Here is a 23,620-nt window from a genome sequence, read left to right as displayed (position 1 = left end):
TTTTAATTGATAAGGCTCTGCGGGGGTCGCTGGAGCGACCTTTATTTCACACGAATATACCCGGTTATTCATATGTATGGTATTATTGAAGAATACGGTCACATAACTAAATCGAGTAATATGGTTCCAGTCCTTACCGCAGAACGATTAACCCATTGTAGACCAATAATAATATTAATATATAATATTTCACCGAAAATATTGAAAATTGAATCATTTTATTGCGGTTGAGGTGAAAGAAAGTAGTCTTTTTAAGTAAATATGATGAATCTACGATAATAACTTACAAACACTTGTATTTTCCGCCATGATCTCAACGCGTTGAACTATTTAAATAGGGGGCTTAAGTGGGCTAAGTTCGTTTTGGTCATCGTATATTTTTCGCCGACGCTGCGAAAAAAAAAAAAAACAAATTTGATTCTATCCCACTTGTATTATTAACTTAAAATGGCTGATGTACTGGACATTGACAACGCCGAGGAGTTTGAGGTCGACGAGGACGGCGACCGTGAGTACGCACCAGGTTTTTTGTGGCCGGCCGGTCTCATGGCTTTCTTTTTCTTCTCCCACGCTGACACCCTGCACGGAACTGCTCACAGAGGGCATAGTGCGCTTGAAGGAAAAGGCCAAGCACCGAAAAGGACGCGGTTTTGGGAATGACAGCAGTATCCGCGAGGCTATACACAGCTATGAAAGGGTACGAAACGAGGACGACGACGAGCTCGAACCGGGTCCCCAGCGCTCTGTCGAGGGATGGATACTGTTTGTGACGTCCATACACGAGGAGGCCCAGGAAGACGAAATTCAGGAGAAGTTCTGCGACTACGGTGAGATAAAGAATATACATTTGAATCTGGATCGTCGAACCGGCTTCTCCAAAGGCTACGCTCTCGTTGAGTACGAGACCCACAAGCAGGCGCTAGCCGCTAAAGAGGCTCTTAATGGTGCCGAAATCATGGGACAGACTATCCAAGTGGACTGGTGCTTTGTGAAGGGACCTAAGCGTGTGAAAAAGTCCGAGAAGCGTCGCAGATAGGCGGGCGGTCAACGAAGACTGAACTTCCAGCCAAACGAATACATTTTCAATTAGTTTAATGCTTAGGCGGCAACAGTATAACGTCTACACTCAAATGAAATAAAGAAAGTTGACACTTAACATAAAATCCGAATTACGAATGGTATCTCTTATAATTGTAATATGTATATTGTGGCTCGTCTGTTACCAATCTAACAAGTTAAACATGTCAATGCAAAGCGATTATTTCATTTTCTTCTGGTGCAGCAGATGCTTCCGTAGGGACAGTTGCTTGTCCCGGAAACTCTTCTTCACCTTGGAGCGCGCCTTGTGCCGCATCATGCCAAAGTTCTTGGTCTTGCGTTTCTCGCTGTTCGTTTTGGAGCAGTGTTCGTTGACACGTCCATCCTTCCAGCCGAACCGTTCGCGATCCTGTCGGCCTGCCTGCACAGTTTCCATTCGCGACTCCTTGTCGTGTTTGCGCTTCTTGAAGATCATCTCGATGCTGTTCAGCTTAACGAATTCGGCCCGATCCTGCTCTAGCGGACGTTTGCGGGAATTCGTGACGGTCTTTTTCAGATTGGCAGCATTGATTCGCTTGAAATCTTCGTCCGTGAAGATGCGTGTCAGCGCCAGTTCTTGGGCAGCCTCCTTTTGGTTGAGAATTTTCAGATCTTTCTTCTCCTTTTTCTGTTTAGATGCCTCTTCGTCATTTGCTGCATCACCATCGTCCTTTGCGTTGGATTCATCCTCCTCCTCCTCTTCTTCTTCATCGCTGTTGTCTTCATCGTCTTCCTCTTCATTATCATCATCATCCTCTTCCTCCTCTTCGTCATCGTCTGCTCCATCTGCTCCTTCCCCATCGCTGTGGTTCACTGTCACCCACTGACCATCATTGGAGTCGCTATCTTCATCGCTCTCAATGTCAATGGTCTTGGAGTCCTTGAGGAGCGCCTCGGCGCCGAGAACAGTGTCGTGAACCTCGCGCTCTCCATAGGCGCGAACCTTCCGCTCCGCCTGTGCCTCTGTCTGCCGTCCTCGATCCTTTTTATGTAGCAGAGCCGGCAACTGTTCGCGGTAGAGTGTGATTAGCGAACGAGCCGCCATCATCACAGATTTCTCCTTGTACGTCTTGTACATGGCCAGGTCCTGCAGCAGATCCTCGCCCATGGCCAGGGGGCAACGCATACAAATCTCGCGCGTGGCATTCAAGCCGATGGCCATGACATCGCTGGAGTTGCGCTCTGTAATGAAATTGTTGGCTATTGTCTTCAGGATGGGCTCAATGATGTCGCCCGGAACCAGCTCATGGGACGCCTGGGCGGCAAACTGGAGCACGCGGGTCACCTGGCGCTGATGGGGCTGAAGAAAGCGAGTTATATACGGATAATAGCCAAACAGGAATAGCTCGTGAATGCCGATCAGACGGGATATTACATCGAGGTGCATCAACTTCACTTCGAATCGCTCGTTTGTGGCCTGCAACTGCTTGAAGAGGCCTTCGGCCATTCCCTGGGGATTGTGCACCAAGTGAATGCCAGAGAAATTAAAGGCTGGCGCATTCTTTTTCTTCTTCTGGGCCTTGACCGCCTGCTTTTTGATCTTTTGCAGTTGCTTTTGGCCCTTTTTGGTCTTTTTGCTGACCCGATTTGCCAGCAGCGCACCCTTCAGATCCACCTCGTTTTCACTTTCGGTGTCCTCTTCTTCGTCCTCGTCGTCGTGGCCGAGGAAGAATTTCAGCGACGTGACAAGGACCTTGGTTACCTTGGAGAAGCAACCCACTGTGGCAATGACATTCACCGATTTTGGATCATTCCAGATGTTCTTCTTGTACAGCTCGATCATTATATCCACAGACATCTTGGCGGCTTTGGGATTGGCGTCTTTCAGCATGGAGTACATAAAGTTTTGCAGGCTCTGCAATGTATTTGATTAGATTTGATTCAATTGATTGGTAAAAGGGTCAGTGGTCAGGCCAGCAACAAGTGCCTGAAAATGGTTGTTACCGAGTTGAGCTTCATATCCTTGTGCTTGGCATTCATATTCTTGATGTCCGTCACAATGTGGGCCTGCAGAAAGGTCCGTAGATTCTTGTCGGGGCAGCGCAACAGCTGGAAAAACAGTTCCAATATGTCTAGTGCTGGGACTAAGTTCTTGTTGCGCAGTAGAATCAGCGCCTTCACAAAGCAATTTCTCATGGCTGGATCCAAGACGGTGGCATAATTCCTGAGCAGATCGGCTAGGTGCTTCGGGAACAGCTCACAGGCAGCAGGATAGCACTGAGCCACTTGGGCTATAAACATGACAGTGTCATCCAAAGATTTGTTTTCCTCGCTGGGGTTCAAGGCGAACACTTCCAGCAGACTCAGAAAGTGCTGGTACTGAATGTGAAACTCATCGCTGTACGACTCCGGATCGCGCTTGATCAGGTTCTGTAACTGCGGAAGATTCTCCGGCAGTTGATTGTTGTTGGGCCGCACCATGGTGAGCCGAAGAAATTGCGATTTTGGCAAAAACCGAAACGTTCAAGTTTTTACTCTCGTTGCACGTGTTGGGGGTGTTCGTAAACGAACTGAATAATTTTACCTTAACCCATCTCAACCCCAATTAAAAAATGCATATTGCAAGGTGTGTGACCTAGAGAGGGAACAAAACCTAAGTTTTCGTAGATACAACAGCTGTGCATTTCAACGTAAACCAACACAGCCAGCAACTACCGTCAAAAAATTAATTTTCTCTCTCTCTGCCCTCTTCTGCAAAATGATGGAGCTGCAGCTAAATGACGTTGATTTAGAGGAAGGCGAGGTAAGTAAAACTGTTTTCACGGCCATGGGGCGATGCTAGTTAGTCCAGTTCACTCCTTAGCTATCAGAAAGCGACGACGACGGAATTTACACACCGCTGCAGCGACCTGCACCCACTCCCGCACCCGCACCGGGTACAAGTGCCGAGAGTGTTGCAAGCCCTCACACTACTTGCCACCAAACCCAAACCGCTGCTCTTGATGATGATGAGTCCCAGACAAACAGTGACTCGTCATCGGGCGAGTCCTCGGAGGAGGGATGCATAAAGAAGCTTCGTACAGATGATCCCGACAGCGGCCACAAGAAGCGAAAGAAACGAATCAAGCGCACGGTTATGAGGCGCGTTGCCCCCACAGACACAGAGATGTTGCCAAATCGGACCCGCTTCAAGAAGTACAATGTATGGACAGCCGCACTTCAGGAAGATGCTCTCAGCGAGAATATGCGTGGATGTGATGTTACTCGCAGTAGGCGCGATCGAAATGTGGAGAACTATGACTTCTCGTTAAGGTACCGGCTGAACGGCGAAAACCGACTGAAACGTCGGCTATCCAATTCATCCGAGGATGAGGCGGCGTCACATCCAACGCACAAGCGAGGTCGGCCATCTAGCCGCCCCACAGAAGAAGAGTTTTCTCAGCGAGGATCGGTCAAGAGTCGCCTCGGCCATCGAACGCGGCGCGGCGCCTCATCGACCAGTGGCTCGTCTGACAATTCGTGCGAGCCTCGACATATTCTCGACCTAAACGATATAGCTGGACGCGATCCATCCGATTTGGCAACAGAGATGGCCAGTAAACTGTACGAAGAAAAGGACGAATTGCTAAGTGAGTAGTTGAAAATATAGACGCTACTGAAAATAATGCAAATATTCATACTCCTAGTCCGTGTTGTGGCAGTTCTGGGAATGGATTTGCCCCTAGAGCTGTACAAAGAAACCCAGCGGATCGAAGCGGATGGCGGCATGATGATCAAAGTAAGTAGTTAAAAAAAAAGCGATTCCTGCTGATGACTAATGATGGCATTACAGAATGGCAGGCGAAGACGTACACCAGGAGGTGTATTTTTATTTTTACTAAAGCACCATGACAATATTACGCCAGAGCAACAAAAGTCCATATTCGATGAAGATCGCCAGAATATGAACAAGTCTCGCAAGCAGATCGAAACGCTGATGCGTAACCGAAAAGTAGAGGAGCTAAAGAAGTGCTTGAGCAAACAAAGCACCGAATTGGCTTCGTTATGCCAGCGCAAAGAGCATTATATGCAAGCAGACGAGCTGAGCGCGGAGAGTCAACCTGGCAATGGTGAGAAGAGTACGACTAATATCTAAAGATATTTAACTAAAGTCTAAATGTTTCTCCCGAACAGTGTCAAACCCTCCGCCGTCGCCAGTGGGCCATGAGCAGGAGAGCCCAGAATATAAGACACACGAAATAAACATAAATCACGTGGATAATGCTGAACTACCATCTACATCGAAGGCGGCCGCTTTGGCGTCATCAGTGGGCCTTAAGGAGCTGGTTAGCTATGACGACGATTTTTTGGATGTAAACTGTGGAGAAATGGACTTCTTCTAGGCTAACGCAAAGCGTTTACGTGAAGTCGGACCCAATTATTTGGGCCCATTTTGTACTAAATTTATATAGTTAGACCCTCATTTGTACATTTAAATAAATGCCTCGGATCAAACAAATCAAACTCCACTTTGGCGCGGAGGTCTGGCGACGATCGTGACGATAGTATCGAATGCCTATCATCAGTCGAATAAAATTATGAGTGCAGTGCTGAGGTTCCTAAATTGAACCGAATATCAAAAGGGAGGATATTATTTCCGATTATGGGCAGAGAACGATTAGCCCATTGTCGACGAAAATAATGAATCTTGAAGAATTTTCGTGGTCATTTTGTTTGTGGGGAAAGAGGAATTACCTGTTTAAGTGGTCAATGTCGTTTTTTCATCTTTATATTTGTGGTATATTTTAAAAATAAGAGGGCTATTTTATCCGCTGTCGCACTGATTTAGACACCTCGTCTAGCTCACACATCTTGCATATTCTTTGACTTTGATCTTATTTTCGAGTATTTTCCATTATTTCTTGTAAACGATTTCAGCAATTAGATAAAATCATTTGTTCAGAGCTGAGGATCCTAGCTAGCAAGGAATATCAACAACGAGGATTATGTTGGAATTTGAATACAAATAATCAGTACAAATACAATAATTGAAAGTAAGTTTTGAAACTGTGACGTTTTTGGTATATTTTTGAGGGTCGGACCGCGACAAATCCGCGGTCACACTGGTCGCGACGACGCCGCTTAAAACTTTGATGTAGCATTGTTGTTAATTAATTAATTAATAAATTAATGGTATAGTGTTTACATTTATGTGTTGTGCGTGTCCTAGACTAATGCTCTTGAGCTTGCAACTGTTTTGTTGACAACGTAGTCTGATCGAGGGACAAAAATAATAGTAATGCGAAAGACCCGCTCGCAGACTCGCACGCAGGCGGAAAATGCCGCAACATCCCCAGCGACCGGACACCAATCCTCGTCGACTGCACCAACAACAATAAACGCCTTTGATGCGGGCAAATACAAGGTTAGTTTTCCCCGAAAGTTTAATTCACCAGATTCCCCAAAACAATTTTCAATAAATATGGATGATTGATAAGCAGAGTGACCACAAGCCAATAATATCGTGGCGCCACCTGGCGCAGGAAAACGTAAACCGTTTCAGTGGATTACGAATTTTTTAACACTGCCATCCGCCATATTATTTCAGACCGTGCGGACAAAACAAAATTGCTGTGACAAAAGAATTCTGTGCGGGTGTTTGTATTAGCGAGTAACAGAAAAGAGCAAATATCTTGACAAGTGTAGTTTGCAAGAACGGGTCCGTCTGACGGCAACTAATTATAGGAGTTGCTCGGTTTAGTGAAATGAAGCGCTTTCTATGAACGCCATTTTTGCCCAGCAAGGTAATGTGTTTGTCGGGGACATGCCACAATTTTTCCCATGTACATAGTGGCTGACAACGCATACCTGTGTCTGTACGGCTGACAAAAAAGACGTTTGAATCTGAGGATTCGAGGAAATATGAAGACCAAACACTAAAGACCAAGAAGCCAATTAAATATACGAGACGACCATGCCGGACGCCCTTTCAACCACACACACACACACACACGAAAGCGAACAAACGTCTATGTACATAAATGCTCATACATACATCGGATATACATACATATATATACTAAAGAGTGTGCGTGTGTGGGTGTGAGTGCGCTTGGTGTGTAGAGTGGAGTCGCGCATTTTTGCAACCGCCATTTGATCAAATTTGATATATTTTGCATTATCTTTGCAGGAATGTGAGCAAATGGTGCAGATGCTCCGAGTCGTAGAGCTGCAAAAAGTCTTGTCGTTCCTTAACATTTCCTTCGCTGGACGAAAATCCGATCTGCAAAGCAGAATTTTGTCATTTCTGCGCACCAATTTGGAGCTGTTGGCCCCAAAGATTCAAGAAGTTTACGCTCAATCCGTGCAAGAGCAAAACGCCACGCTGCAATACATAGATCCAACGAGAATGTACTCGCACATGCAGATGCCCCCTTCGGTGCAGCCGAATTCTGTGGGTCTGGTGGGTGGCGGATCAGGGCAGGTGCCGGGTGCACAGATGGCCGCACAGATGGCCTCACAGATGCCAACCAATGTATTGCCCTTTCTGCATACGCACAGCAACCAGCTACCCATACACCCGGATGTGAGACTGAAAAAGCTTGCCTTCTACGATGTGCTCGGCACACTGATCAAGCCATCGACGCTGGTGCCCCGCAGCACACAGCGCGTCCAAGAGGTGCCTTTCTACTTCACATTAACGCCCCAGCAGGCCACCGAAATCGCCTCGAATCGCGACATTCGCAACAGTTCGAAGGTGGAGCATGCCATTCAAGTTCAGCTGCGCTTCTGCCTGGTGGAGACTTCATGCGACCAAGAGGACTGCTTCCCCCCCAATGTGAATGTCAAAGTGAACAACAAATTGTGTCAGCTGCCTGTAAGTGTGGATTGGATCATTGCGACCCAAGTTACTACCCAATTGCACAATTCTAATGCCATGTGATCTGATCCAATTCTGATACACAGAATGTCATTCCAACAAATCGACCAAATGTGGAGCCGAAACGTCCGCCACGACCCGTGAACGTTACCTCCAATGTGAAGCTATCGCCAACCGTTACCAACACCATAATGGTTCAGTGGTGTCCCGACTACACGCGCAGCTACTGCCTGGCGGTTTATCTGGTGAAGAAACTCACATCCGCACAGCTGCTGGTGCGGATGAAGAGTAAGGGCGTGAAGCCGGCAGATTACACTCGAGGCCTAAGTAAGCATACATACATCACATTTTGGATAGCCTGGATAATCCTGAATACATTATTAATTAACCACAATCTTCGTTTCGTTTCAGTTAAGGAAAAGTTAACAGAAGATGCCGACTGTGAAATAGCCACCACAATGCTGAAGGTATCGCTCAACTGCCCGCTGGGAAAGATGAAGATGCTGTTGCCGTGCCGAGCTTCGACGTGTTCGCACTTGCAGTGCTTCGACGCCAATCTCTACCTGCAAATGAACGAGCGCAAGCCCACCTGGAACTGCCCGGTGTGCGATAAGCCGGCCATATATGATAACTTGGTTATCGATGGGTATGTCCATGGATGGATATCCAATCTTCAATATACGAAATAAAAGTTACTGATCAAATATTAATTTTTGGATACTCCCAACAGTTATTTCCAGGAGGTGCTGGACTCAACGCTGCTAAAGAGCGACGACACCGAAATTCAACTGCATCAAGATGGCTCCTGGAGTACCCCGGGCCTACGTAGCGAAGCTCAAATCTTGGATACACCCTCCAAACCCGTTCAAAAGGTTGAGGTGATATCTGATGATATAGGTAAGAGAAAACTGAGATTCTAATTACCTGACCTTGTCTGATCTTAACCATTCCCCTCTCCTGACCTCATCTTTTAGAGCTGATCGCGGACGATACCAAGCCAGTGAAGAGTGATTTGTCCCCGGCACCGGATGACCAGCCAACGTCAACGTCGAACAGTGAAACTGTAAGTTTATCTACCACTCTGCTGAGTCTCTGTTGTAATATACGTTTGCTTTCTGATCTGCTCTGACAGGTTGATCTGACGTTAAGCGATTCCGACGACGACATGCCTCTGGCCAAGCGTCGTCCACCTGCAAAGCAAGCCGCCGCTAGTTCCACTGCCAATGGTAATGGTAATGGTGGTGGCGGCCAACGTGCCTATACCCCGGCACAGCAGGCCCAACAATCTGGTATGTTGGATCCATTTTTGCAATAAGCGCAATAAGAAAACCAATAATCATGTATAGCCACGAATTCTTTATATATATATTTATAAAGTGCTGTTGTTAGAGTATAGCCACAATAGATATAAGGATCCATTTACACCACACCACCCCCCCACCCACTCGCACACAGCCCCTAAGTCACACAGTCACACATCCATCCACATAGAACATTTAATCGAATCGTAGGAATCCCTTGTATCTTGCTAGGAAATTTGTAATTCAACTGACAGAAGACAGACCCTTCTCTAGAGACTAAGAGAGAGCTCTAAGAAACAACTTTGAAATCTCTCGAATTAGTACAGCCTTTAAACCCGATTTAAAGACATTTTTTGGGGTCAACTTTTTCGTCCAACATTTGTTAAGTAGGCTGTGAGTTTCCCCTGTTCTATGAGCTTACTTATCCCTTGTGTTTCGCTTCAGTTTGTGACAGGCAAACAAAGGAGTTTTTTCTTTTAATTTTAAAGACTCAAAATTCTAAGCCATGGACAAACATCAAGTGGAAAACTAGTGCATTGTTGGCGTCGGTGCGATTATGCACTCGGGCAATCTGATCACCATTTCGGCCCTCAATAACAAAGCCATGGTGCTCGTGCCAAACGCGGCTTCCCTGCTGATGGCCGTGCCCTTGCTAACATGGCTGGAGCTGATGCTGGTCCAGATCTGGGTGTCGATGCTCATCGTGCTGAACATTGTGTGCGGTTCATCACGCACTCCTGATGGCCAACAACGAATACCTAGTGGACCATACCCCAGATTTCGCACACTAGCTGTATCAGTGGGCAAAATCTGGGGTATGGTCAAATCTGTCCATGGACGGATGTCCAGAAATAGTAGAAGATTTAAACTGCTAAGAGATGTGACGCCAACATGACGAAATGCTTACATTTTTGGTGTCTTCATATTTTTGTTTTTTTTTTTATTTTATTTGATTTTAATATATTGTAGTTGCTGGAAGTTCGGGTTCGTCTCTATATAAACGTGTCAATTTACAGGAATGGTTGCGCTCACGGTAGGTTCAGGCTCAGCTTCAGCTTCCGTTTAGGCGATCGCATGACTGTGATTTCATTTCATTATAATCAAGTCAAGCATGTGCGTCGCATAAACGTGAGAGTCACGTCGCGTCACGTCAGGTCAGGTCTGCGAAATGAATCTTTTTCTGTGCACTCACTCTCTTGCAGTAAACGTAATCTGAGGTCAGTCGGCGGCAAGGATGGTGCTTCCGGTTTGAGGCATCCAAACGTGGGTTGATGAGCTAGAGTCCATATATATTCGATTAATTTAGTCACTTTCTGTTCTTTTACTATGTATTGTACGTTATTTATTGTCACTCGCCGAAAGTAATTTATACAATTTATACCCCCACCCCCATCGACATCAAATAAAATTGTATTTATCTTAGCAGATCCGACCGTCAGGGTTAGTTGAGGGTTTTATTTTGTGTCGATCCTTTTTTGGTTTTGTTTTGTCAAATTGTTGTTGATATGATGATTATGTAATTGTACTAATCGAAGTAACTGTGCATTTCTTGTCTTTTCTTCTCTCTTTCTCTCTCTTCTTTCTCCACTCCGCTGCTCTCTCATTTCGGGTATCGTTTGCCTACCTATGCACATATATGCGGCTGCCGATGCGTAGAATCCCCAGACCAGCAGCAAATAATGGCACATCAGTCGTCTGAGTCGCAGCAAATGTTAGATCTAGAACAGCAACTGCAGCTGCAACTGCACCATCAACAGCAGCAACATCAGCAGCACGAGCAGCCAGCATCAGCAGTGCATGCCACTCTACTGGAATCCCTGGCTGCTGCGGTGGCGGATCAAAAGCACTTTCAACTGTTGGATCTGGCTGCAGTTGCGGCTGCTGCTGCTGCCACAGCGTCAGCGTCGTCCGGGCAAAGCCAAAATGGTGGTCCATAGAAACGCAGACATACATACACACACACACACACACTCACTCATTCATTTTGACACGCCCTCACACACACACATACGAATTTTGATTTTCGACTATTATTTGCAGTTATTACAGTTGGTTCGATTTGCTCTTTTCTTTTTCCGTTGACTTCCTCCACTCTCACTATTCTTTATCTCATTTGGCGACAACTTAAAGTATTTTTTTATTTACCTCAGAGGCTATTTTTCGACAAATCGTTGACACCGAATTCATGGCATATCGATTGAGATTTAATTTTTGTGTGTGTTGCGTGAGTTGTATAAAACAATCCTGTTCATGTTCCGTTTTTCGTTGTTTCTGCGTCAGGTGTGGTTGTGGTTGTCTCGTCTGCACTTTTTAATCATCCCATCCCCCGGGGTTCTCAACTGCATCCCTCTAGAAATTATAGTAAAATAGGCATCGTAATTTATTTATTTTTCCCTTTTGAATCGACCGACCGATCGCTAAATGTAATAGCCCTACGCACCACTACCATTAATAAATACATAAATCAAATGTTAATATTTAAGTCCTACCAATGCAATGTGGACGTATGTATGTATTCCTATGCACTAACCGAAAGCAGAAATTTAAGTTAGTTAAGTTTATTATTTTAGCTATAATATGAACAGAGTGTCGAGTCGACGAATGCTAATGCGCCCCCTAAGTGCGTTTGGTTCGGTTCTTTTATTATGTTCGCAAATCAGTGCAGCAGCAGAGCGAAGTTGAATTAAATTATTTTATATATTTACGTACATTAGCAGCAGCAGCATCTGATTATATTCTGTTTGTCGCAGAGGACCATCTCATCCATATCTACTAAACAAAACAGTTCGGTCTAAGTAGGAATTCAAATTAACAATAACAATAAATAAGTGTATCACAAATCACTGGCCTAACCCTATTAATGATGTGTGTTGCCCTTTATTTAAGCCTTTAGTTGTAATGAATCCCAATTTAGTATAAAAATTGCTTTGATTTTGATTGGATGCCAAACAAACACCCGCCCTACCCCAGGTTTTGATCTTAATTATCTGAACGAACAAACATCATGAAATCAATGTACAATAAGATGTGTACTTTAACTATATTATTAAAAACAAATTCCAAACAAGGCCATGTTGTTTTATTTGCACGAGGGGCGGTCCGGTTCATTTACGAGTAAATATATGCCTTATTTTAAGCGGAGGAAGCGACATTTTGTTTTATTAGTTTTTATTGAACTTATAATTTGGAATCATCTTGTTTTTTATTGAGCACATCCGAAACTTTTTCTTTACTTGCAGAGGATAAAAGCGGATTGGTTGCGGTCAAGAGCAAAGAGGATTCTGTTATTGATCTTTTAGATTCGCCCTAACATTAGCACAGCGTGCGCCGCCCGTTTGTAAGATTCCTATATCCATTGTTCGTTGTTAAGAGACCCCAAAGAATTTATAATTGCCCTATTATATATGTATATGTACCTATACATTGGGTCTGAAATTCCGTGAAGTACAATTTCGTAAGAGTATTCATTAAGATAAAAACCAACTCCCAAATAAATAGCTAGACGTAATAAATGCAAAAATAAAAGTTGATATCGCATCCTCTGTTTTACCTATAGCTTGGTAGTTTTGAAATTGCCGCTCGAACAGCTGTTTTTCAGAGTTGCCACCCCAACTCAATTCTCGCACCTACAGGTTCTCAGGTCTGTACCTGTTGTTGTAACCCTGTAAACGCGTTTTGACGGCGTGGGGTAAACATTCTTGCACTTGGCTTCTGGGCGTCCAACTTCCTCGAAATGATTTCAAATTGCACTATACTTTCGAATTAGCGACATACCGAATTTTTAAAAGAGCTAAACAGCTTTGCCGGTAATACAAAAAGTGTGAAGTAAACGCAAATATGAGCAACAACTGTCTGAACGCAAAATGCCGTTTGAGGAGCAAAATTGCGCAAAAAGTCAGTAGAGAATGAACTAGCAAAAATGAACTGGTAAACAAAAAAGAGCAATTGAGCAATTATGAACTAGTGAACATAAAAGAACAAGTGAGCAAAAAATAACAGTTTGGAAGTATCAGTTACTCACTTAAGTAAACAACTAATTTTTGTTCGCTCAAAGCAACACAACAGTAGTGTTTTAGCATATTACAAAATGTCAAGGCCAACTCTGTACTACGCTCTGTTCAGCCCTCCAGCCAGAGCTTGCATAATTACTGCAAAGCTAATTGGCTTGGACCTGGAGCTCAAGTAAGTCGTCCCCGCACTTCATCGATATCTACAAAAATATGTAGGTTTTCTCTTTGAAAACAGGCCTGTGGATTTTTCCAAGAAAGAGCATTGCAGCGAGGAGTTTTTAAAGGTACTATATACACAAACTGGCTCTAGCTTTCCCCGTTTTTGAGCGGCTTTCACACTCCACACTCTTCCCGCAGCTCAATCCCCAGCATCAGATTCCGGTATTTGTGGACACCGACGGTGAGGTTTATGTAGACAGCCATGCCATTATATGCTTCATGGTGGGGAAATATGCCAAGGACGACCAGCTGTATCCGAAGGATCTAAAGAAACGGGCGCATGTCGATCATCGTTTGCACTACGAGAACGGTGTGCTATTCCAGGTTATCAAGGACATTGTGGCACGCAACATTTACGGCGGCGAGGCGGAGCTCAACCAGAGGTCACTGACTCTCTGCCACAATGCCTACGCAGACCTCGAGCACTTTCTGTTGAAGGGAAACTTTGCAGCAGGCAACGATCTGAGCTTAGCGGATGTTTCGATTCATACAACTCTCGTGACATTGGAATTGCTTATACCGCCTGATCCGGATCGTTATCCCCAGATTACTGCATGGCTCAAGCGCATGAACCTATTGATACCCGACAATGAGATGAATCTTAAAGGAGCAGAGGCTCTGAATGCACGGATAAGAAGCTGCATGGCCGAGAACAAGACAAAGTAAAACCTCCAAGAGGAATGGGGATGGGATCCAATCAAATAACTTGTTTGTTGTACATTGTTGAACTAGAATTTATTGTTGATACTATTATATTTTTATATTTTTAAATCCTTGCTACAATACAATAGTTTATGTCTGTCTTTTGATTTTTGGAAGTCAAATATACAATTCGTAGTTTTCGGAGAGTTTCCGTTTCATGCAACTTACTAAATACAATATGCCACGCCACTGAGCAATTATTTACACAAACTTATTTACTTTGATCTGATCTGAAAGAACGAACCGAACGGGCCACTGAAGATAGGATAGCTTGACTACAATACTTAATTCGAGTTAATTTGCTGTTGTCGGTCATCGGTCCCCAATTAATCGTGATCCCATCCTGACTTCCGCATATCTCTATCTATTTACAACACATTTGAATGAATCACACTTATTTTGGTATGTCTCTCTAGCGGGATGCGGATACCCTCTAGTCGAACGTCGTCCAGTTGTTCATGCCCTTCCCAGCCGCACTCCCTGCCGTTGTTATAGCCGGCTTTTGCTGTTGGTGCTGCTGCTTTTCCGCTGCCGTGGCATTCAACGTGAACTGATCCAGCCCGTATTTGCGCAGCAGCTCAAAGTCATCGTCCGGCCTGGCAGCAATGGTGCTGCGCTGGATTTGCGGCGGCAACGGTGGGGCTCGACCTCCGGTCACCGCGGCAACAGTAGCCATGTGCTTGGGGGCGAAATACGGATAGAGTGGGTTGCTGACGCTGTTGCCCGGCGCCGCTGTGGTTACCATGCTGCTGTTGACGCCCGCTGGAAGCGTACAGGATTTCTTACTGAAGACTTTGCTCAGCGGAGGAAGTGGCCGTGCATTCTGGTTTAACGGATCAAAGTCCTCCAGATCGAAGCTGGTGTTGTTGCTATCGTCCAGCGATATCAGATCGTTCATGCTGTCCTCCAGCGTCTGATGGTGCTGCTGCTGGGACTGCTGCGGGAAGGGAGGCACAGACAGGTTGGGGTTGGTTAAAATACGGTTAAAGCCAAGGGTGTGAAGATGTTTTCTATGTTTCGGTTTTAATTGGGCTTTCAACCACTTGAATACTACTTTCTACCAGTTACAAGCATCTACGATTAAATATATTATGCAGTGCAGTAGATTAGAAATAAGAATTAATAAGGATACGCAATAGAGAAGAACACATAGAACGCGTACATATCCCTAAAAGTTAAAAAAAAGACTGCAAAAGACAATACGGATTTACACAAAAAAGTCGAGAGGTTGTGATACCAATTCCGTTATATCTCGCTCACTCCGCCAGGGGGGCCACTAGACGAGGAACAGAGCAAGCGACCTCATGGCAGGGAGTCAACCACGGGAAATAGTTCTCTTCATGGCTATAGGAAATTTTTTGAAACATAATGGAATCAGTCTGATATCATAGGAGTCATTGTTGTCTCTAAGACAGGACGGACAGACGGACATATCGTAATATATACTTTATGGGAGGATTACCATCATTACTTTATAACTTGCTATGATTGTTAGTGGTGATCATGGATATACATACACATACTTCTCTTTTATGGAGTCTACTACTCTCTTTATGAGATTATTATTTCGTTAAATGATTATATGTAGTACTTTCAAATGAATTCTACTTTCTCTGGAGCAACAGATGAACGAAATTGAAACTGAAAGGAGTTAGCTACGTTGGCCAAATGAGGCATGTGAGGAGTAGGCCGAGGAGGAGTCAGTCTCTACATGAGGGGAGGGGGGCACGGCATGTGTGTGTTAGTGTGAGATGGTAGGGGGACCACAACCAGGATGGGCTTCTTAGTAAGTTAACGTCGCAGCTGGTGTACCTCTCTCTTGGCCCTTGGTGTCGGAATGGGCGGGTCGGAGACATTCAGGTGCGAGAACGTTGAGGCGGCCGTCACGAAGGAGGCGCCGGAGGAGCAGGAAGACGACGTCGACGTTGAAGATGTGTTTGAGTTGCGTACGGAATCGTTTGGTTCTGGCTCGTCCTGCCAGCAGTTACGCTCCAGCTTGCTGATCTCCGCACTGACGGCTGCCGCTGTTGCGGCCACAGCATTGGATCTCCGCGGCGGAATGGGGGGCGACTGTACATCCGGTGGACTATCAAAGCTGCAGTCCGTAGTGGGAAGTGGCTGACGTGGCTTGCTCGGCGTGGAGGTGTGCCGCGGCGGCTTTGTCTCCACGTGCTGATGCGTGGCATACGGATGATTGTAGTAAAAGGCGGACGCTGGCGTGGATAGCGTGGTCTGCAGCGTGGACTGCGGAGGCGGTGGGCGAGCCGGCGGCGCTCCTCCTCGCTGAGTGCGTGTGGTGTGGTGCTCTGCGCTTGGCTTAAGCTGTGTGGGTCAATGGCGATGCGATAATGGTTTTGTCGATTCGTTGATGTAGTGATGTGGCAAGTGCATGTGTTCGGTTGTGGTTTAAGTGTTTGTATGTTTGTGAAAGACATGAAGCGACAGCGACAGACAGTGGACACAGACACGACACAAACACGGAAACAAAAACAAGAAGAGCATGAGAATAACATAAATTTCACAGTACATCGAGATGAGTGACGGACGACACGCATGGAGTCGAGTTAGCTGAGGGGCAGGGCAAGCGGGTGAACGAACCACACTAGAATTAGCTGCACGTCAGGCAGCTATTGGAGCTGCTGCTGCTGCAGCCGACTCTCGTACGCCCGCACCAAACTACTTACACTGCGATCCACGGCCGGCGTCTTGAAGAGCGGATGGTTTTGCAGCTCCTGCGATAGGTTCATCTCTGACGATGAGCAGAGCGAGCTCGCTGAGCTGACAGCAGGAGACGCACCCAAATGATGGCCATAATGAGCAGCAGCATGCGCACCGTACGCATGACCGTTCGGCTGTATGTGGCTACTCGAGCTAGACATCGCCAGCGGAACGGGACCGCGTCGCGTCCCGTACTCCCGGGGCTCTCTGGCCAGCGTGCCGTTTGTGTGAGTGCTGCTGCTGCCAGTTCCGAGGGCGAGGCCGGTGCCCGTGCATTGGATGCCTCCGATTCCATTGTCCAGCCGCTTGCTGGTTACTGGAGAACTGGGTGCCGAGTGGTGGGCCGCTCCAAGGGCCCTGCCGCTGCGCACGTATCCCCCACTTCCGCCGTCCGGTCGGTCCGAGTGGGTGGGCGAGTTCAGGCCAAAGTGAAAGTTGGTTCCGCCGAACTGGTTGCCGTTCTCCCGCAGCTTGGTCTTGAAGCCCTTGTAGGCGGTCTTCATGCCCCGCGATCCGTCCTTCACCTGAAGGATCGAAGGCAAAACACACAGGTTAGCGAGAGGATTATCACCATTGCAGAAGGCAACACAAAGAGACATCATTCAGGTATTAATAACTAGGGGCTTGAACCACTCACCGATTTGACTGCAGACTTAACAGCAGGATTAGTCTGACGGAGCGGAGTCGTCACCGAAGCAACGAAACGAAACGAAACGAAGCGAAACGAGAGCAAGTAGTACAGAAGAAGCACAGTAGTACACAGCGGGTGCGGATTACGTGGGTGGCATGAGAGTTGAGTTCCAAGCGGCATATGAAAGAGAGACGAGACGGAGACACGGATACGGATACGGGCGATATACAATGTGAATGAGAGATAATGAGGTCCCACTGCTGGGCTATTAAGCCTAAAGCTACGCTTAAACTAACACTACGCTTAATGGTTTCGATGGCACTGCTGATAGCTATGAGGGCAATGAGGCTTGTCGTATGATGATTAGGATTCGAGATCAGCGAGCGCTTTTGGGGAGGGTTCAAAGTCAGTTTTGACAGAACTTACTAGCTCCCCATGGAATGAATGAATGGAATGATGGATGGAATGATGGCTATGAGTTAGTACCTAGTTTGGTGGAGACTACAGCGTGAGAGAAGTTCTAAAATTATTAGCCAGAATAGACTTTGAGAATGTTAGGATAGAAAGCGATGATAGAGGTGCAACTACCCGTACAAACGTTGTGTATTCTTGAGGGTTAGTCCTTATAGAGAGTGTTTTTGTATTAGTACGAAAAAAGCCTGCGTTTATTCAACAAAAACCATAACCAACAATGTTCTAAAGCAGCGGTGGGCACGGTACGCTTCTTAAATTTGGGAGCAGTTCAACAACAACGGCGAAACTAGAATATAGAATCATACACAGGACATGTATGTTGTTTTTGTACTATTCGCTTGCGAGTGTCGAGCATCAATGTGCCCGGTCGTGCCAGCCGCTGTTGTACAAGCTTATCAAAGCTTTCGCAGTCTAAAAATATAGACTGAAGGATCCTGTTTAGGCTAGTGATTCTGTTCAAAATGCCAACGACACAGACAAAATGTATTATCAGGCATACAAAACACGAACTAACTAAACATTCTCAACAATTTACAGAAAACTGTAGATAACTGATTTTGGTTTTAGTTTTTGCCAAACAGGAATTTGAGTTAAGTGCAGTTGTGGTTGCATTCGCTTGTTGTTAGGACGACAATTCGTTTAGGCATATAATTTTATATTGAACTAACATTTTTTCAGAGATATAGAGGTAAAGTTGGCTGTGAGGTGTTGGGGGGAGAGAGTTACAGTCTACTCGTTTGTATATTGGTATTTGCTATTGATGGACTGGACTTTGTATTGTATACAAGTTCTTGGCAAACACTTGCGAAACACTGCGCTTTCCCAAATAATACTGCGAAATAGATCAAATCAAATGTAAGAATATCAATGGGAGAATGGGAAATAGTGGGAAATGGGAAACTTAAGAGTATGGCTGTAACAGGCAGGGTCTGTTAGCGGCAGAGCATTATTGCGTTCGTTCCTCTTCCAAACCCGACAACTGTATGGGGGATGATTCTTGTTGGTGGTGGGAATGTGCTGAGGAATGGGATGGGCTGCGGTGGATGGATATGGCGATGGGCTGGCGGCTAGCGGCTATCAGCTAGAAGCTAGCGGTTGGCTCTCCAGTGCGGCTCACCTTGTCCTTGACATTCTTCAGAAAGTTGCGGCCACGCTTGCGCATCTTCTCCGCATAGCGCACGGTCTCCAGCTCGAATTCGTCGGAGAAGCCAAGGCCGCTGTTGAGCATCTTCAGGCGATCATCGATGAACTGTGCAAAGATCTGTAGCTCCATCATTTTGGCAAGAAATGGCCGCAAATGGGCCGGCCGAGATTCAATGAATTTGTCGTGGTTGAACGTCTTGCTAGTCTCATGGTACTCAACGGCGTCCCGATAGCCGCCAATCAGCTGCACCAGCGCATTCAGAAATATCTTCGAGATGCGATCCCCAATGTGGTCCTGCGTGTGATTCAGATGCTTCTTCAGCTGCGACACAATCTCCGCGGGCATATCGTGAACATCGTCAAAGGGACTCTCAAATGTCTTCGTATCACAGTTTAAGATCACAACTTCCCCGAGCTCATCCTCGGATACCTGTTGAAAGTGCAACGAAATAGTAATCATTTATCGCCATAAATGCGGCCTCCATCTACGTACAGTTTCGAGCACAGGCTTTGGCACACCAATTAAATATGGCATGGGGGCCCCCAGGTAGTCTTTGAACTCCCACGGCAGCACCGGGATGAATATGTGCTGCCAGACCATGGGGAATAGGAATGCATTGGCTGCCTGTATGCACGAGGACAGGCGATCTAGGTGTCGCGAGGTGAATATGATCCGCCGCTCGGCCAGCATGGCCGCAAACACAGCTATCATCTCCTTGGGATCCACAAAGTTGTAGTACAGACTGAGATTGTGCTGCAACAAATAACGAGGTTGATATTCTATTAAAAACCAAATAATATTCAGCTGGACACTCACGTTTTCCGGCATGCTGGGCAACTGGAACTGCAGCGGACGCTCGAACATAAAATGCTGTTCAAAATAGAAATACAACTTGGATTACTACATTGATGTGGATGTGTGGATTCCCATTGCACTTACACTCCGTCCGCTGTTATAGAAGACCGTCAGACTGCCGCCCGAATCGGGCACTCCACGATTGTAGGCCTCCGACAGGAACGTCCTGAAGCCATTCGCATCGGTTCGCTTCAGCTCCGCCAGCACGGGCAACAGTTTCAGGAAGGTATCGTGCCACGGCAAGTAGGTGATCAGAACCATCGCAGTTTTCGCCTTGGGATCGTGTCGACAGAAGCCAAAACGCCATTTTGAGTCGCCTGTGGTGTGGACAAACGAATACGATTGCACCGAGTCGCTGTGTAGATGATTAAAGATGAAGCACAATTGGGTTTAATCAAAAGAAACGTTTTCAAATCTCGGTCATCACTTAAACTAAGGCTACAGTGCGTTTCATAGCTTTCTTGTCCAATTTATAAAGCATACACAATAGTAGTTTGTCGTGCAACAGGATCTACATTACTCTGGACAGTCTTATATCACTTTTTTTAGGTCAAAAGTAGTCTATAGTTTGCCAATTCCCCTGGAAAGCCATACATGAATCGTTTGCCCTGTTAGCATCCGCTTGGAAGCGCGTCATCCATCCATCACATGGCCTTGTCATGCATTTTGCCCAATGGTTGAACAGATGTGTTACTACACGCGAAGAACAGACCGACCCCCAACCGTCTTGGGAGCGCACTTCAGTGACTAATGTTAACCGTTGGCGCGTTAAGTCTGCTTTCGTCTTCTTTTTGTTCGACTCTTAACCCAAATAAACGCGATTTCGCAGCGCACTGACCACGACAACCATAACAGCACAAAAGCCGCACAAAACGTCTGATGTGAATTCAAAATTAATTATTAAAACATACAAATCATTTGAATTTCGTTTACTCCGCTCGTTGAGCTTGTCAGTGTTTTGTGCAGCACTTTTTAGCGCCTATTATAATACCCTTTCTGTTCCATTTTGTTCGTCTTATATCCATTGTCTGTCCGTTTTCTGTGAATTGATCAACAGCTTTCCAAGTGATTCAACAAATTTTGATGAATTTCTTATCAAGAAATGATACTCGTACTTATAAAATGAAGGGATCCGAAACGGATACCTCGGAAGTTTTCAACATAAAGAATGATACTTTTTTGCTGTGTATTTATATTTTGTAGTGTATTTTGGTCATTCAGACTGTGTATGAACTTACAGCCAGATTTGGCTCTATGATCTTCCATTCTCTTTGCTTATTTTTCTTGACTCCGTCACTTAGCTGTCCGTTATTCTTTCGGCTTGCCTATTCTATTCCCCGAGGATCAGAGATCGGGATATAAGATATGTATAAGGGTAAGTGCGGTTGAGAGGAGCGTAAATATAGCTTGAGTAGCAATAATGTAAACCCCGCAAATGCTACCCTCGCTTTGAACGTAGTCTGTCTCTTTTCGATTTAATAATAATTATGCATTGAAATCGCCAACTCTTTCGCATTTAAGCATTCAAAATAAATCGCAATTTCGCAATATCAACCCACAATGATGGAGCAAAGTCTCATTACCAGAGCGCACGTTTCCCATTGTCCGTCCACCAGCTTTGCATATTTCTCGTGTCGAGTCTTTTCTGCGCTTTGCGGAGCGTTACATAAAGAGTTGTTAGATTTAAGTGCTTCGGATCGGATCGTGTCATTATTTAATTCAATATGCAAAGGCAGACGGCCGACGACAAACAATGGACAAAGCGCAACTCATGCGGGTGTTGGGGACAAGGAAATTGGATGTGCGGATGGTCGGTACATTGACTTGGACTTGACTTTCATTATCGCAGGGCTCCGCCTGCTCTGTGAGTGTGAGAGAAAACTCAACAAAATATTGATAAACTGTAGGTCAGAGCGTTTTCAGCAAATATTTGTTGCTATAATTGGCTTGTAGCGATTGTGGCGAAGAACAGAAAATATAATTGCTTCAAATTGTTGGATTTGCAGATATTTCCAGTACCCAGTACCAGCTGCAGAGATAAAGCTAAGGGGTAAATATTTCGAAAGGGAGCCATGATTTCGTTCATGACTAAGTCCAAGGGCCGCGTACCACTGCTGACGTAGTGCCTCACCAGATTGATACAGTTCCAGACGATAATCCAGGAAATAAAACGACGAATGGTTGTGTTCAACGCTTCAACAAAAAAGAGCATTGAATAAGAATAATGATCATACATTCTGCGAGCAGGCCGTGTAAACAAATGCCAAAAACACAACGGCACAACAGGTTATACATATGTACTGTACGCTCCATGGACGGAGTGGAGTGGAAGTGGTCGGTCGGGTCGGATTGTTTCGTGGGGCGCATGAATCATCAATGGAACATTAACAGGCAGCTAGGTATTTTTCTGTTGTTGTTTTTGTTGCCGTTGTCTATGCGATGATCGCGCGCGATGCCAAAGTCGACGGTGAGTCTTGCGCAAAAGGCAGCCTGTGCCAGTGCCAGTGTGTTGCATATTGCTTATAAATGGACGTCTCTGACTAATGCCAAGTGACCGGAAACACGCAAAGAGCAAACCTACATATATATATAGAGCGATGGGAGGGAGCTGTGGGTATACGCACCTTTCGAGATCGCAGGGAAACGCAAACGATGGTATGCCGGCTAGCACCTCTTTATCGCGGAATCCTTCCGGGAAGCTCTCCACGATCACACCAGCAGGAGTGGCGGCGGCGCCGTTCCGTGGGCTTGTCCCTCGCTCCAGGCCGGGTGTGGGCTTGATCTCGCACCAAAACTCAAAGAGTTTCTTCACATCGTTCCTGTCGAGCCAAGCACAGAACAGAACACAACAATCATGAAGTGGGGTGTTAGTTCATTTACAAATGATATACTAGGCACGACTCGTCGTGAGAGTATGGGGCGAAAAGTGGGCTCTATCACTGACTGTCAGACAGTCAGGCAGGCGGCAGCCAAGCGAAACGCCCACTGCAGGCCAGCAGCAAACAGCAGCCTGGGGAATACTCACTTGATACGCGACCCCATTATGATGTGTAGTTGGCGTTTAGCACATGTTTTCCTCTCTTAAAGATATTGATTTAATTTTGTTGTCCCAATTTAGGCTGTTTTCACACAATTTTAATACTGATTATGCTGTCAACCAGCCCAGCAGCAGCAGCATACGGGAGGCAGATACAGGCCACTTTTCTTGCTCTTTCTCTTTGTCGATTCGGATTCGTTTCGCGACGTCATTGAATCATTTTCGTTGTGTTGTTTTCTTTCGCACAAATTCTTCCCTGCTCGACTACTTGCACTCAGGGAAGGGTATCACTGCACAATAAAATGCTGGCCACAATAATTAATAATTCACTTGAAACCCTTAGTTTAAGCTTTATTTTATGCAAGAAATTGGAAGGGAAGGCAACAACGCGAAACGCACCCGACAAGACGTTGTATCGAATATGCGCTATCGAAGTATCGCAACTATCGAACAGCTGTACGGTGTTATCGATGGATCCGATGTGCATCCGATCAGCTGTTGTATTGCTATCGAATGGTGGCTAGATTTGAGTTATTGGCGTCCCCTAAATTTCTGTTTGTGTGCACATATTATCAATTTTTACAACAACAAACAATTTGGTTTTGTTCATATAGTTTAGCTGGTTGTGCGCAATAGAAATGCTTCATATTTTT

The 23,620-nt window shown here is 45.6% G+C and overlaps 6 protein-coding genes across 14 annotated transcripts; 4 read left to right on the top strand and 2 right to left on the bottom strand.

Moving 5' to 3' along the window:
• Positions 1 to 408: 408 nt before the first annotated feature.
• LOC6592846 (RNA-binding protein 8A) lies at positions 409 to 1,169 on the top strand. The gene is made up of 2 exons (XM_002018237.2): positions 409 to 508; positions 600 to 1,169. The coding sequence occupies exons 1-2, from the start codon at positions 448 to 450 to the stop codon at positions 1,034 to 1,036; spliced, it is 498 nt and encodes a 165-aa protein (XP_002018273.2). The 5' UTR covers positions 409 to 447; the 3' UTR covers positions 1,037 to 1,169.
• On the bottom strand, positions 1,076 to 3,565 carry LOC6592847 (protein SDA1 homolog). The gene is made up of 2 exons (XM_026985888.1): positions 3,022 to 3,565; positions 1,076 to 2,932 (listed from the first exon to the last, which is right to left on the bottom strand). Exons 1-2 carry the CDS (start codon positions 3,496 to 3,498, stop codon positions 1,259 to 1,261), a joined length of 2,151 nt encoding a protein of 716 aa, XP_026841689.1. The 5' UTR covers positions 3,499 to 3,565; the 3' UTR covers positions 1,076 to 1,258.
• Positions 3,566 to 3,741: 176 nt separating this feature from the next.
• On the top strand, positions 3,742 to 5,515 carry LOC6592848 (phosphorylated adapter RNA export protein). Its single transcript, XM_002018239.2, has 5 exons — positions 3,742 to 3,820; positions 3,881 to 4,646; positions 4,704 to 4,795; positions 4,850 to 5,126; positions 5,191 to 5,515. The coding sequence occupies exons 1-5, from the start codon at positions 3,776 to 3,778 to the stop codon at positions 5,397 to 5,399; spliced, it is 1,389 nt and encodes a 462-aa protein (XP_002018275.1). The 5' UTR covers positions 3,742 to 3,775; the 3' UTR covers positions 5,400 to 5,515.
• Positions 5,516 to 6,218: 703 nt separating this feature from the next.
• LOC6592849 (E3 SUMO-protein ligase PIAS1) lies at positions 6,219 to 12,684 on the top strand. Of its 4 annotated transcripts, XM_026985621.1 has the most exons (9): positions 6,222 to 6,421; positions 7,187 to 7,873; positions 7,963 to 8,203; positions 8,288 to 8,522; positions 8,607 to 8,773; positions 8,851 to 8,939; positions 9,009 to 9,165; positions 10,147 to 10,210; positions 10,380 to 10,902. In XM_026985621.1, exons 1-9 carry the CDS (start codon positions 6,296 to 6,298, stop codon positions 10,447 to 10,449), a joined length of 1,836 nt encoding a protein of 611 aa, XP_026841422.1. In that variant the 5' UTR covers positions 6,222 to 6,295; the 3' UTR covers positions 10,450 to 10,902. The 4 variants fall into 4 exon arrangements, with proteins under 4 accessions (XP_002018276.1, XP_026841422.1, XP_026841423.1 ...); XM_002018240.2 differs by lacking the exon at positions 10,147 to 10,210 and having other exon boundaries at positions 6,219 to 6,421; positions 10,834 to 11,174; XM_026985622.1 differs by lacking the exons at positions 10,147 to 10,210; positions 10,380 to 10,902 and adding an exon at positions 12,417 to 12,684 and having other exon boundaries at positions 6,223 to 6,421.
• Positions 12,685 to 13,221: 537 nt separating this feature from the next.
• Positions 13,222 to 14,254, top strand: LOC6592850 (glutathione S-transferase 1). Its single transcript, XM_002018241.2, has 3 exons — positions 13,222 to 13,359; positions 13,423 to 13,471; positions 13,545 to 14,254. The coding sequence occupies exons 1-3, from the start codon at positions 13,265 to 13,267 to the stop codon at positions 14,070 to 14,072; spliced, it is 672 nt and encodes a 223-aa protein (XP_002018277.1). The 5' UTR covers positions 13,222 to 13,264; the 3' UTR covers positions 14,073 to 14,254.
• A 99-nt stretch (positions 14,255 to 14,353) lies between these two features.
• Positions 14,354 to 23,333, bottom strand: LOC6592851 (DENN domain-containing protein 1A). Of its 6 annotated transcripts, XM_026985614.1 has the most exons (10): positions 22,956 to 23,333; positions 22,555 to 22,749; positions 20,015 to 20,285; positions 19,892 to 19,945; positions 19,568 to 19,828; positions 19,049 to 19,504; positions 17,464 to 17,496; positions 16,793 to 17,350; positions 15,921 to 16,430; positions 14,354 to 15,045 (listed from the first exon to the last, which is right to left on the bottom strand). In XM_026985614.1, the coding sequence occupies exons 1-10, from the start codon at positions 22,970 to 22,972 to the stop codon at positions 14,542 to 14,544; spliced, it is 2,859 nt and encodes a 952-aa protein (XP_026841415.1). In that variant the 5' UTR covers positions 22,973 to 23,333; the 3' UTR covers positions 14,354 to 14,541. The 6 variants fall into 6 exon arrangements, with proteins under 6 accessions (XP_026841415.1, XP_026841416.1, XP_026841418.1 ...); XM_026985615.1 differs by lacking the exon at positions 17,464 to 17,496; XM_026985617.1 differs by lacking the exon at positions 15,921 to 16,430 and having other exon boundaries at positions 14,354 to 15,042; positions 22,956 to 23,329.
• Positions 23,334 to 23,620: the final 287 nt, after the last annotated feature.

This window comes from Drosophila persimilis, unplaced genomic scaffold (assembly GCF_003286085.1).
Source record: "Drosophila persimilis strain 14011-0111.01,24,50 unplaced genomic scaffold, DperRS2 tig00000002-arrow-pilon, whole genome shotgun sequence".
Lineage (NCBI taxonomy): Eukaryota > Metazoa > Arthropoda > Insecta > Diptera > Drosophilidae > Drosophila > Drosophila persimilis.
This window is presented reverse-complemented; position numbering and strand designations above follow the sequence as displayed.